At 36.3% G+C, this 13,428-nt stretch overlaps 1 protein-coding gene and 1 long non-coding RNA gene across 5 annotated transcripts; one reads left to right on the top strand and one right to left on the bottom strand.

The window, feature by feature from the left end:
• Positions 1-142: 142 nt before the first annotated feature.
• Positions 143-11,861, bottom strand: si:dkey-182g1.2. 4 transcript variants are annotated; one of them, XR_007183838.1, is made up of 5 exons: positions 11,522-11,861; positions 3,777-4,106; positions 1,506-1,826; positions 1,207-1,402; positions 143-1,031 (listed from the first exon to the last, which is right to left on the bottom strand). XR_007183838.1 is itself a non-coding variant. In XM_048182536.1 (5 exons), the coding sequence occupies exons 1-5, from the start codon at positions 11,565-11,567 to the stop codon at positions 982-984; spliced, it is 870 nt and encodes a 289-aa protein (XP_048038493.1). In that variant the 5' UTR covers positions 11,568-11,861; the 3' UTR covers positions 143-981. The 4 variants fall into 4 exon arrangements, 3 of the variants coding, with proteins under 3 accessions (XP_048038493.1, XP_048038494.1, XP_048038495.1); XM_048182536.1 differs by having other exon boundaries at positions 1,280-1,402; XM_048182537.1 differs by lacking the exon at positions 11,522-11,861 and adding an exon at positions 11,190-11,362 and having other exon boundaries at positions 1,280-1,402.
• Positions 4,528-13,409, top strand: LOC125263535. The gene is made up of 2 exons (XR_007183839.1): positions 4,528-4,886; positions 12,887-13,409. It is a non-coding gene; the product is annotated as an uncharacterized LOC125263535 (long non-coding RNA).
• Positions 13,410-13,428: the final 19 nt, after the last annotated feature.

The raw sequence follows: 13,428 nt of genomic DNA, 5'->3' as shown, positions 1-13,428 counted from the left end.
GCAATTGTATTAATCAACATATTAACCAACACAAGATTACAACACAAACTGCACCATATATTAATATGTAGTTTATCACATATGTAAATAGATGCTGTAAAAACTAAGCTTTGAGATAAAAATCATGTTTTTTGAGATTAAATAGTTGTTGCGCTGCTGCACATATTTTATTATTCCAATTATTTCCCAATATACAAACAAAAAGGCACCAAGACATCATAATTTTCAATTACAGCCTAGCAGAGATTTGTATAACAAAAAAAATTGGCTACACATCAAATCAATTAGGCCATTAAATGGCTTTACAATAAGTGCAATAACTTTGACATTCATTTTAATTGCTGATCCTTAATAATTTCTATAATTTCACATTAAAAAAAAAATATGCAGGCCTTCATAACTGGAAATATTCACCACCCCTATCGGCATTCACTAAAGGCAAGTAAGCAGCAGTTTATCATAACCTATCCCAATGTAACCAGAGTATCAAAGTGAGTAAAATATATCTTAAAATATACTTACAGAGCAAAAATGAGGCAGTTTCCATAACACTATGAAAAAAAAAGACTTCAGAAAATAAACATGTGCAAATTATTACCCCAAAACAGGCTCGTCCTGCACATGAAAAAAGCATCCATCACACAATTCCCTCTTTAGCCCTCTAAAGCATGATTTGAATCACTAAGGAAAACAATTTTTTTTTTAAAGATGAAACCTGCCGTTGTCATTTGACCTTGAAAACATCCACCTAAAAAAGCTGCAGTGAACAGTCCCACCAGCCAACATGATTATATATGTACTGAAAACAGGTAATTAAATGCTTTTAAAACAAAGAATTGTACCATAAAATAACAGGATCATTGATCAACATGTAGTGCAAACCTTTCCAGCAAATGTACAACATATATGTTCTCAGTTTATGCCAAATAAGTCGTTCACGATTTCAACCACAGCTCGTGTTCATGTTACAGAGGCTTTCAACTACTGCTGTCCTTTCAATGGATCCTGTACCCCATTCCCTTTATCTTCATCTGAAAGAAGGCACAGAATGAATTCCTTACTGCAGCTATTCAAATGAAACATTTGATGAACAAAAAATGCAAGTATTTACACAATCAATTAACCCATTTAGTGAAATACTGTAAATATCGTTTGAATCAATCACAGACATTAAACAACACACATAATACAGTACAGAATGCTTACTTTGCTTTCGCACAATAACGCTTCGATTTTCCTCATTGTAGGAACAGATGAAGTTAATATGGGCCTTGCTGACCTTGTGGTGTTTGACTTCTTTCACGTCGCTGTTTCTGACACCAAATCCCAACCACCAACACGATCAACGCAATAACACATATGACACATATGAACACTATAACACCTGTGGGCAGACCCGATTCTGTAATGGACAAAGAGAGACAGTCAGTTCAAGCATAACCTTCAGTCAGTTATAAACATGACTACAATAACACTTATTACACTGAGGAACTTGATCTACTCACCACTGACAGTAACACGGAAGCTCCTGTATTTGGCCGCTATGTTTTGACTCGTCACCTGTAGTTTATAGAGTCCAGCATCTGTGGATTTGGTGTTTGTGATGGTCAGAGATCCGGTCTGATCCAGCTGCAGTCTGTCTTTGAATCTCTCATCAGCTTCATCATATGAGGGGCTTTTACTGGTCTGTTTGTTGATTTGAGCTATGGGAGTCGCTTCATCTTCAAACTTCCACTTGATCATATCGTAAATCTCTATATCAGCAATATCATGCTGTAAAGTGACAGAATCTCCCTCCGTTACTGACACTTTCTTAGGGATTGCATCTGAAATACGTATCGACAAAATGCACAGAAATAACAGACGTTAATGATTGCATTCAGACAATAATCCTATACTATTAAAAAAACAGTTCAATATAATTATATTATTATAATTTGTCATATACACCAATCAGGCACAACATTATGACACTGACAGGTGAAGTGAACGCTGATTATCTCTTTATCACGGCACCTGTTAGTGGGTGGATATATTAGGCAGCAAGTAAACATTCTTGTCCTCAAAGTTAATGTGTTAGAAGCAGGAAAAATGGGCAAGCGTAAGGATTTGAGCGAGTTTGACAATGGCCAAATTGTGATGGATAGAAGACTGGATCAGAGCATCTCCAAAACTGCAGCTCTTGTGGGGTGTTCCCGGTCTGCAGTGGTCAGTATCTCTCAAAAGTGGTCCAAGGAAGGAACAGTGGTTAACCGGCGACAGGGTCATGGGTGGTCAAGACTCGATGCACATGGGGAGCGAAGGCTGGCTCGTGTGGTTCGATCCAACAGATGAGCTACTGTAGCTCAAACTGCTCAAGAAGTTAACGCTGGTTCTGATAGAAAGGTGTCAGAATACACAGTGCATGTTGTATATGGGGCCGCATAGCGGCAGATCAGTCAGGGTGCCCATGCTGACCCCTGTCCACCACTGAAAGCACCAACAGTGGACACGTGAGCATCAAAACTAGACCACGGACCAATGGAAGAAGGTGGCCTGGTCTGATGAATCATGGTTTCTTTTACATCACATGGATGGCCGGGTGCGTGTGCGTCACTTACCTGGGGAACACATGGCACCAGGATGCACTATGGGAAGAAGGCAAGCCAGTGGAGGCAGTGTGATGCTTTGGGCAATGTTCTGCTGGGAAACCTTCGGTCCTGCCATCCACGTGGATGTTACTTTGACACGTACCACCTACCAAAGCATTGTTGCAGACCATGTACACCCTTTCATGGAAACAGTATTCCCTGGTGGCTGTGGCTGCTTTCAGCAGGATAATGCATCCTGCCACAAAGCAAAAGTGGTTCAGGAATGGTTTGAGGAGCACAACAACGAGTTTGAGGTGTTGACTTGGCCTCCAAATTCCCCAGATATCAATCCAATCGAGCATCTGTGGGATGTGCTGAACAAACAAGTCCAAGATCCATGGAGGCTCCACCTCGCAACTTACGGGACTTAAAGGATCTGCTGCTAACATCTTGGTGCAGATACCACAGCACACCTTCAGGGGTCTAGTGGAGTCCATGCCTCGACAATCAGGGCTGTTTTGGCAGCAAAAGGGGGACCAACACAATATTAGGAAGGTGGTCATAATGTTATGCCTGATCGGTGTAAATTGTACATAAATATTTCCAGTTTGACACTTGATCTCTATACGTTTAATATATACAAAAATAAAAGACATGGATATTATTAAACTATCCTGGCTCTACTAAGCTTTATAATGGGAGTGATTGAAGGATGAGATTTTGAAACCCAAAAACAATTAACTTCTGGCACGTGGAGTACATTTTATCATTAATGGATGCTCTTCTCAGGATTTAAGTATTCATTTACAATACTAACATTTCCTTGACAAATATTTTTGCATACTTTAAAGGGATAATTCACCCAAAGATGAAAATTCTGTCATAATTTACCCAAGTTCAAGTTGTTCCAAACCTGTATGAATTTCTTTCTTCTGCTGAACACAAAAGAAAATATTTTGAAGAATGTTGGTAACATTGACTTCAACAGTATTTTCCCCCATACTATGGAAGTCAATGGGGGCCATCAACTGTTTGGTTACCTATATGCTTCAAAATATCCTGTTTTGTGTTCTGCAGAAGAAAGAAATTAATACAGGTTTGGAACAACTTTATAGTAAGTAAATGATGACAGAATTTTAATTTTTGGATGAACTATCCCTTTAATCACAATCATCCATTAAGACTATATCACCATAGACTGCTTACCAAGGACAGTGACACTGAATCTCTTGAGTATTGTTTGGTTGGTGATATTGACGATCTTCACTTCATAAAGCCCAGAGTGTTTGGTTCTGGTGTTTCTGATGGTTAGATCTCCAGTTTGACCGTCTAGGTGTAGTTTGTCTTTGAATTTTGCATCATCAGTGTCATATAATAAGACATTATTGCTCTTGATCGTAGCTATGATGTGATGTTCAAACTTCCACTCCACCTCATCATCTTTCTGTATTTTGGTAACACACGTTTCTAGCTTGACAGAATCTCCCTCCATCGATTCTATTGTCTTCAATGCATCTGCCTCAGCACCAAACACACCTGGAGAACAAACAGGAACATATAAAACTCCAATATAACAGATTCAGTGGAGATCAAGTTTGATCTCATTTCTATCAGTCTACATGTGTCTACTATTCAGAAATATAAATAGGCTTTACTTGTCTAAAGCCATGCATATATCACTAAATGGTTTTCTAAAATTAAATATAAATGGACAAATTTATTCAGAAATATTCGACAGGATGGTTAAACAAAACATTGTCATTTAATGCAGACTACATGTAGGCTACCTATCTGAACTCTAAATATGGATATTTCTTAAATTCCAATATTTAGGTAACACCTTATTTTAGTCAAACAAACTATTGACGGACTACTATGTTTAAACGAGCACCTACAGACCATTTGAGGAAATCTTAGTATAATATACAAGGCTGGATGCGAATAAAACAAACTCACAATAGACATAAACAAGCAGTTGAGTTTTAAATGAAATCTCGCGAGATAGAGGACGAGCACAATGCGGAAACTGGTGTGCGATTGTGTGGCTACGATATTAAAATTGAAACTGGATCATACAGTAGCGCTTTGTAAAATATATAGAGACTATGATATTTTTATCCAGCTAAATAATGGGATTTACGTTATTTGTTGTTTTTGTTTATCCATTTAGATGCTAAGCACAGCTGTAATTCATTTATTTTTGAAAAATAAAACGTTGATAGAAACCTATACGCGTTTAGAAACTATTGAGAACCGAGGCTGTGGATAAAGCATTACATTGAACCATCGTTGTGACGGATAGTCACCAAAATACGGGTAAGAATAATATTTTTATATACACCAAAGCCGTTTTGTGTTTGTGTTCCACATCACGGAGGAAACACATTGTATAAAGCCATAGGTTTAGACAGAGATCTGTCATCGGACAAAAATGGTGGATGATATGAATTCACTGATAAAGTTTTGGTAAATAATCAACTGTCGGGTGAATTAGTGACATACGCCGGATTAACTTGACCAAAGCAACAATTTACACTGATATGTCAAACAATTTGACAGGCAGGGACGTTATTTTTCTCGTTACGTTGACATTCTTGCTACCAGAGCGGACTTGACGCCCTTTGGGCGGTAAATGTTGTTCCCACACACGTCGGTCTCTTCCACTAGAGGGCGCTTCACGGTTCAGAAAAACGACTTCTCCACTGAGTAGCATACAAACCTCTGGAGGGTTTTGGGCTATTAAAGGCATTTGTACAATGGAAAGTATAATTATTTAAATATGTTAGTAACCAGAATAGGTACTTCTAAATAAAACAGAATCCCCCTCCCTGCTATTTCCATACAATTATTTTTTAAAAATCCCGTATCATGTTAATCACAAATTGCTGTGATTAGTTCATCGTAATCACCGCTTACAAAAGTAACAGGTACCACGTGACAACGCTATGACTGACCGGTCTACTCTAGACAATGATTTACACGGTTCATGAACTATGCTGGCAGGACATTTCAAGGCGATTGTAAATTGTGCTAATCATTTCTAAGCATGTACAAGCTTGCACACGTTTTCCATTTGCTTTTCAGTCATTGAGAAGAATTTCAAGTGTCCTGCTGTGTAACAGGCTGTAGTCTAAAACTATTTTCTTATTCTTGTGTTACATTCAAAAAATATGAAATTAAAATAGTACAATTATTTCATGTAGCCTCCCGAGTCTGATATGAGGCCATGGAACTGCGTGCACAACAATCATATAATTATGAGTAATTATTCAAATTGAAAAATGCTGTTTAAATTACTTGTCCACTGCAGAGCATTTTAAGGTACAGTGCCATTTAAAGCAGTATTTCTAACAGTTAGACTACCATATGCTGCATCCAAATAAGCATGCAATTTAATGCATAACAGGTTTTTTCATGATGAGAAACAGGTTAACCAGATAAATAAGTAAAACTTTAACTTATTTGGGGTGTAATAATTCTAAATATGGGTGAAAGACATTTTTCGGGTGATCTATCCCTTTAAGTGATAAGCTGTTTCAACACAAAAGCAGTTGTTCAGCATGTTGAGGCCTCTCCTCCACTGACTTCCATTCAAAACAGAAGGGCCTCTTTTCTCCCTGTTATGTTACCACTTTTTATGCCAAACTCGAAGGCTCTTACTGGGGGAGGGGCTCTTAAGAAACTCTTTCATAACTGCTGAGCCTCAAAATGTCAAGCTTCCTGTTGAGAACGACTTTTTTTTTATAGATCTACAAAAGATCGGCCAATTGGAATTAAACAATTTTACATTCCTTCATAACCAGACATTGTTAAAAAAACAAAAAAACACCACAATTAAAAAAGACAATTAACACTAACTTGAAACACAATTTGAATAAATGATCGACAATATTGTTCTGTTTATTCTAAGTATGCGCTGCTGCTTTGTTGTCTGTCGTTTTAACTGATCAAGTACTTTAAAGCAGGGTGGATTCTGAAAGGCTGTCAATATTTTTATTGTTCAGCTAAAAAAAAAAAAAAAAAAAAAAAACGTTCTGACAGTGATTCAAACGCTATCATTTCTCTGTGCCGTTATTGTTATAGTTGTGGCGTGGACTGGTCTCTACTATTTATTTATGTTTAGACAATCTCTAGAACTGTATCTTTATCATTACAGTTATCATCTTTGGCATGAATACAGTAAATAATAATTATTAATACAGTAAAATTATGCCATGTGTCTCAACTCCTCATATCTGAAATTAAAGTAATTTTCCTGGCTAAATCATTATTAAAGGGATAGTTCACCAAAAAATTTATTTAAATTTCATTTATTCACCCTTACGTAGTTCCAAACCTGTATGACTTTCTTTTTTATCCCCATACAATTAAAGTCCATGCAACACTTGCCTCCAGCAAATCAGTTATGGCAGCTAGGTGAAGGTTATATTTCAACAAACATGTCTTCTTTAGTCTAACTATAGCAGCACATTGCACTATAATGTCAAGGTCATGGGTTTCAGTTATGTAGGCTATTATTATCTTTGTGTCTCTGCAACGTCTGTCAGCACGGCTCGTTTTCTGACCCGAGCATGTGGATATTACTGTTTTTCTCAACATGAACATGTGAAACAATATAACCACGATAACCATATACTGACTCAAGTGTATTATGTACGTTTTGTACAATAACTGCCGCTGTCTGCTTTATTAGTATTTTTCCCGCTCGCACTGCTTGATATTAAAAGCTTTTGTTCTTAATATTTTCTGTTTACACATATTGTTTAATGCTTTGAACTAAAAGAAAACCTTAAGATATAATGTAAGCTTGTTGTGTATATTGCTTAATCGTAAGCTTGTTCAGAAACGGTTTCAAAATATTGATGAATATAAAACAATAACGTATTCGAATATTCGTTTTTTACGAGCCCAAATATTCGAATACAATATTTTGGAAAAATGCCCATCCCTAGTAGACAGTGCAGCGCTTCCATGTTCTACGTCAGAACGCCGACTCCTGCGTCAGCATCACACGCATGCGTCGTGCCGCTCATGTGAACAGTGTCGGTTCTGACGTAGAACCTGGAAGCACTGCACTGCGTTCACTTCATCAACTGCGTAGGAGAGTGAACAGGGGAGAGAAGAATAAAGTTGTTATTTTTGTTTTTGCACACAAAATTATTCTTGTTGCCCTTTCTGGGCCTTGAAAGGTTAAATTACATTGCTGCCTATGTGTGGTTCAGAAACCTCTCGGATTTCATCAAAAACATCTTAATTTGTGTTCCGAAGACGAACAAAGGTCTTAGGGTTTGGAACGACATAAGGGTAAGTACTTAATGAAATAAATGTAATTTTGGGTGAACTAACTAGGGACGGGCATTTTTCCCAAATATTGTATTCGAATATTTGGGCTCGTAAAAAACGAATATTCGAATATTCTTTTATTTAAATGAGGTTAAACGAGAAAGACGTTATTGTTTTATATTCATCAATATTTTGTAACCATTTCTGAACAAGCTTACGATTAGGCAATATACACAACAAGCTTACATTATATCTTAAGGTTTTCTTTTAGTTTAAAGCATTAAACAATATGTGTAAACAGAAAATATTAAGAACAAAAGTATTTAACATCAAGCAGCGCGAGCGGGAAAAATACTTATAAAGCAGACAGCGCCCGTTATTGTACAAAACGTACATAATACACTCAGTATATGGTTATCGTGTTTATATTGTTTCACATGTTCATGTTGAGAAAAACGATAATATCCACATGCTCGGGTCAGAAAACGAGCCGTGCTGACAGACGTTGCAGAGACACAAAGATAATAATAGCCTAACGTTACATAACTGTGTGCTAAGCTAAGTTTCTAACAGCAGCACTTTGTTTTCTGTTCGTAAATATATCTCCCTCGACGAAACTTAAAGGAAGCATACGTCTCAAAATCATTTTGCTATCACATAAGTTATCATCTTGGCTCACTCGGGGATAACTTACAGTTGCGCTTAGCCTACCTGTCGTGAATAGTGATGGATCGCTGTCTTTCCTCTCTGGTGTTTAGATTTCATGTGCTTTCTCATTATGGTGTTGATATTATGATAACTCGGTTTCATTAATTAATTTGATCAAAAGTAATTCCATTTTGTAAGATCATTTTCATCTAAGTAATTCCAAACTTTGCGAGGCAGACGACAACATGTGACGATCAAATAAAATAAACTTGTTAAACACGCTCCACAGCGCCACCTGGTGCATTTAGTTATAACTGCGAGTTTTAGTGCTTAGGATTTATCATGGATTCACTGCATTTACGGCCAGCAAAGCAACATAGTAAAATTCGAATAGTATTTTTATTTTTCGAATATTAATTACAGAACGAATATTCGAATATTCGACTATTTGTGCACATCCCTAGAACTAACCCTTTAATGGTAGTGTTTATACATAAAAATATGTTGATCTTACAAAAGAAAAGTGGTCAGTTGAAATGCTCAAATGATCATGTGACAATTATTTGATAAACCATGCATAAATTATATTTATGAACTTGGCATATGTTCATCCAAATCAACTGACAATGCATTGAAAGTATAGACTTTATCAGCTCATGGGTTCTCTGGGAATAAAATCCCATGACCTTGGCCTAGTTTTAATAAACTGTGCATCAGTGGATTTTAGAAGCACATTTGTTTACATCCCATGGATGAATAAAAAGGAAATGGACTGCATGCTAAAAAAAACATTGCAATCCTATACCTATATCCACTGCTGTGCTGAGAAACCACATCAAAACATTACAAACTTCAAAAATCACCACTCATTATAACAAACTAACAAAATGCACTCCGGTTTGTAATTTGGTTTGCATTAGCAACAATGCCTGCAGCAAGCTATGCTTCCAGCACTTGGGTAAAGTTGGTTTTATATTCGCACATTCGGCCATCCGTATTCAATAGCCTTGTTAATCACACTACATTGGACATTCAGTGGACATTCACAAGTAAATATGCCATTAAAACAATACTTGCCTATTTTGATCGACTGTGAAAAATGTTGTAAGTTGAAAATCGTTGGTTGTCAATATCATGTCGCTGCTTAAAATCCGTAAACATTAATTTATTGCACATTTATTGGAAAGTCTGAATTCATCAGAAGTCCGAATGTGCGAATATAAAACCAACTTAACCGAAGTGCTTCCAGCTCACTTGGGTAAAGTTGGTTTTATATTCGCACATTCGGACATCCGTATTCAATGGCCTTGTTAATCACACTACATTGGACATTCAGTGGACATTCACAAGTAAATATGCCATTAAAACAATACTTGCCTATTTTGATCGACTGTGAAAAATGTTGTAAGTTGACAATCGTTGGTTGTCAATATCATGTCGCTGCTTAAAATTCGCAAAAATTAATTTATTGCACATTTATTGGAAAGTCTGAATTTATCAGAAGTGCGAATGTGCGAATATAAAACCAACTTTACCTAAGTTTCCAGCTCTACCATAAAAGACACATCAGAGCGAAACACGCGCCATTGCATTCTGAAACACTTCGCAAATTCACAACCCAACTCAAGAACTCGTTGCGTTGCCAGATACACTAATAGCGCAATTCGGTAAACTTATCGATTCGAACTAATGTCATAGCGAAGTAAGAGTTTGAAAATAGCATTTATAATCAAGTTATACTCTATTTATTAAGTCGATATGTTTATAGAAACTCACCTGAATAATAAAACATCCGGTTTGTTGTCAGAAATGTACCTCTATCGCCCCCTAGAGTACTGAAGTCTGTCACGCCAACGCAAGAGCGCACACTACACTCGCGAAAATTCTTTCACACCAGATGTCATGGTGAGGTTTATGCCTTTTTTATATATACAAACACGTGTATTATGACACAGATGCTAATGATAAAACGTATAAATGTTCCTTCAATAGATATTATTTTTAAACCAAATTACAGAAGCACAAAATTATTATTTTTTTTTACTAAGTTAACGTTTATTGTCATTTTACTCTATAATTATAGTAGCCTAACAGTTGATTACTAATAGGCTAATTCCACTATTTGCTTATCAAGAATTAGAATGAACGCAAAAACGTATTTCTTGTAGATATATAGGCCTATATTAATTTCATACGGCTGATTCAGCTTTAAAGCTGGCTTGACATTTGCACGACACTTCTAAACATGAATAACTGGACCTGCAGCTTAAGTATGAACGAAAACCACCACCCGCGTCATGAACTGGCGTAACATAGGCCTACAAGAAATATAAATGACGCATTTCACCATCATGTTGTCTGTGTTTAAAAAGCTGTTCACAAATTATGATTACGATACATTTGAGAAAATAAGGACATAGGCTGAAGTACAACAGACATAAAGGGAAAAAATGACATAGCCTTGCCTTCCAAAACAGCATCCTCCAAAACAGCATCTAAAAAATTGTATGAACAAAACCCCCCAAATCTTCAATTCTTAAACCTAAATATTCAAATATTTACAATAGAAACGACATCAGATACACAGGAATTAAGGCCTATTGGTATCTCCGGAAGTCTGATTTGGCCTATATAAAAATATTACACAAAAAGCATGAATAGATCTCGAGAAACATAAATTTAATTTACCTGAATAGCACAACCGCATAAAATATAGTTCCCAAAGACCCGACGTGATTCGGACGTCAATCTCCAAAAGGCTGATAATAATTATCGCAAGGCCTGAACTTGAAACCCAATGGTGTCTGACGCTTCATAAAGCCAAATAAAGCTAAATAAAAAACACACACCATTTTCCTACTCCCTGGCTTGCATCTTAATAAACGCAAACACGATTAACACGTTACGATCCACAAGGAATAAGAAAATACGGGTATAAAAGCAAATACGCATTATTTATTTCCGGTTCTATTAATTAAAATCGAAAGTGTTATAGCTACATAAATAAAATTACTACTTACCCTCCACGGATAATAAGACAATAAACATTAAATACGCGTTTCCCATTTTGATTGAAGAATTCAGTAATTTCTGGAGCTTAAAAACGATGAAGATCGTAGCTATAAATATCCATATAAATCCGTCGTGCTGTAGTTTCTCAACCGCACCCAGCCAGATTGCGACAATTACTAAAAAATGGCTAAAGAATGACCGAGACACTTTTATGTTGACTGCGAGTTACAGTTAATATTCCTTAAGATATGTACGATGTGGAAAATGGGTTAGGTTCCCTAAAGGGTACAAATACAAGAGAGCGCACAACTCGCTCGAAATGGCTGAATCTTCCGTCTGGCAGGTAACGTGACGCGGGGACGACACAGACTCATAACGCCACCTACCGTACAAAAACCACACACACTCAACCAACTCGCCCCCCCAAAAACATCCTTGTACACCTGCCATGTCTGGACAACATGAGTGGACATCAGTCTCAGTTTCGTGAGAAATACTGTGAGGAAATCTTGAGTTTTAATTGTAAGATCCCATAAGAAATGAAAATGCCATTAAGAATAAAAATGTACTATTAAATACTACTATTCCAGTTGGGCCTATACTTGACAAAATACTTATTTTAGCACTTGACTCGAACAGTCTCTTTCAGCATTACTTAGCACTGTATTTGGCCCTATATCATGACTTTCTTTTGAGAATATTAAGAACCATGTTGACATTTGTGGACAGGTGCTAGCCTGCTTAAGATTTTATCTGTCCGACAACTACCAAGTTATTTTTGTAAATGAAAAGATGTCCTGTGTAACACAGATAAAGTGTGGTGTGCCTCAAGGCTCAGTCTTGGGTCCTTTGTTATTCTCAATTTACATGTTCCCTTCAATTGATATCATTCGGATACTATTACACAGATGAAATTCAGCGTTATATTTCCTCCTTTAAAGCTAGTGTATTGCAGTAAGCACATTATAGACTAGATATTGATTTATTTACATCTGATCAATACAAATCAATTGTGATAACTAAGTAGTGTTGGGCCTGATTGGACTTAATGTCCCTATTAAGGCTTTCATATCATAAATATTGCCATGCTATGGATTCTCTCTCTGATAATGAATAGAAAAGATAGTTTATGTATATCCATAACTTCAAAAATAGATTATTGCAATGCACTATTGTTTGGTTGTCCCAGAGTCCTAATAAATATGCAGCCCATTTTAAAATTTGCATGTCAGTATGAGCATGTCAGTATATCTAGTCATAATTCTATCTACAATTGCTATCAAATTACATTTATACTATTTTAAAACCTTTTATTTCTAAAAATTGTATTATATGTAAGAAAATCCTGACCACTTTTTCTCTCTTTCCTGCAGCCATGAACATCAGGGTTCCAGTGGCACCTGACATCTGATCAGTGGAGACTGGAAATGAGTTCTGAAATTGAGAAAGAGAGACATTTATTAGTGTACCTGAATGTGTTGGCTTGATCTATGACAAACACTATGAAACTTCAGCAGATCTGCTTGTAATTCTTTAATAAAAAAATAGAATATGTAAGATAATCACTAATTTAGAATGATATGTTATGCATGTGTTCATAAATTAATTTATTTTATTGGCGTCAACTGAGATTGTACACAGATGCTTGTTTTTGTTTAAAGTCCAAATATAAAGGATGTTAGTGAGGAATCTCAGAACATTTGTAAATTCAAACCAAATGTATATACATTTTGTCTGTGTTAATGTTATCTATGGCCATGTATAGACAGCTTTTGGTTTTCCTATCATCTCTAAATTAACTCTATACATTTTAATTTTGAGTTTGATGTTTGTCAGTTATGGTGTATGTGTTTTCTGTTGTGGTGTTAACAGAAAATAAAATACATTTCTATAAATCTTGCACTTTGTCCTGTTA

This window comes from Megalobrama amblycephala, linkage group LG2 (assembly GCF_018812025.1).
Source record: "Megalobrama amblycephala isolate DHTTF-2021 linkage group LG2, ASM1881202v1, whole genome shotgun sequence".
NCBI classification, from domain to species: Eukaryota; Metazoa; Chordata; class Actinopteri; order Cypriniformes; family Xenocyprididae; genus Megalobrama; species Megalobrama amblycephala.
This window is presented reverse-complemented; position numbering and strand designations above follow the sequence as displayed.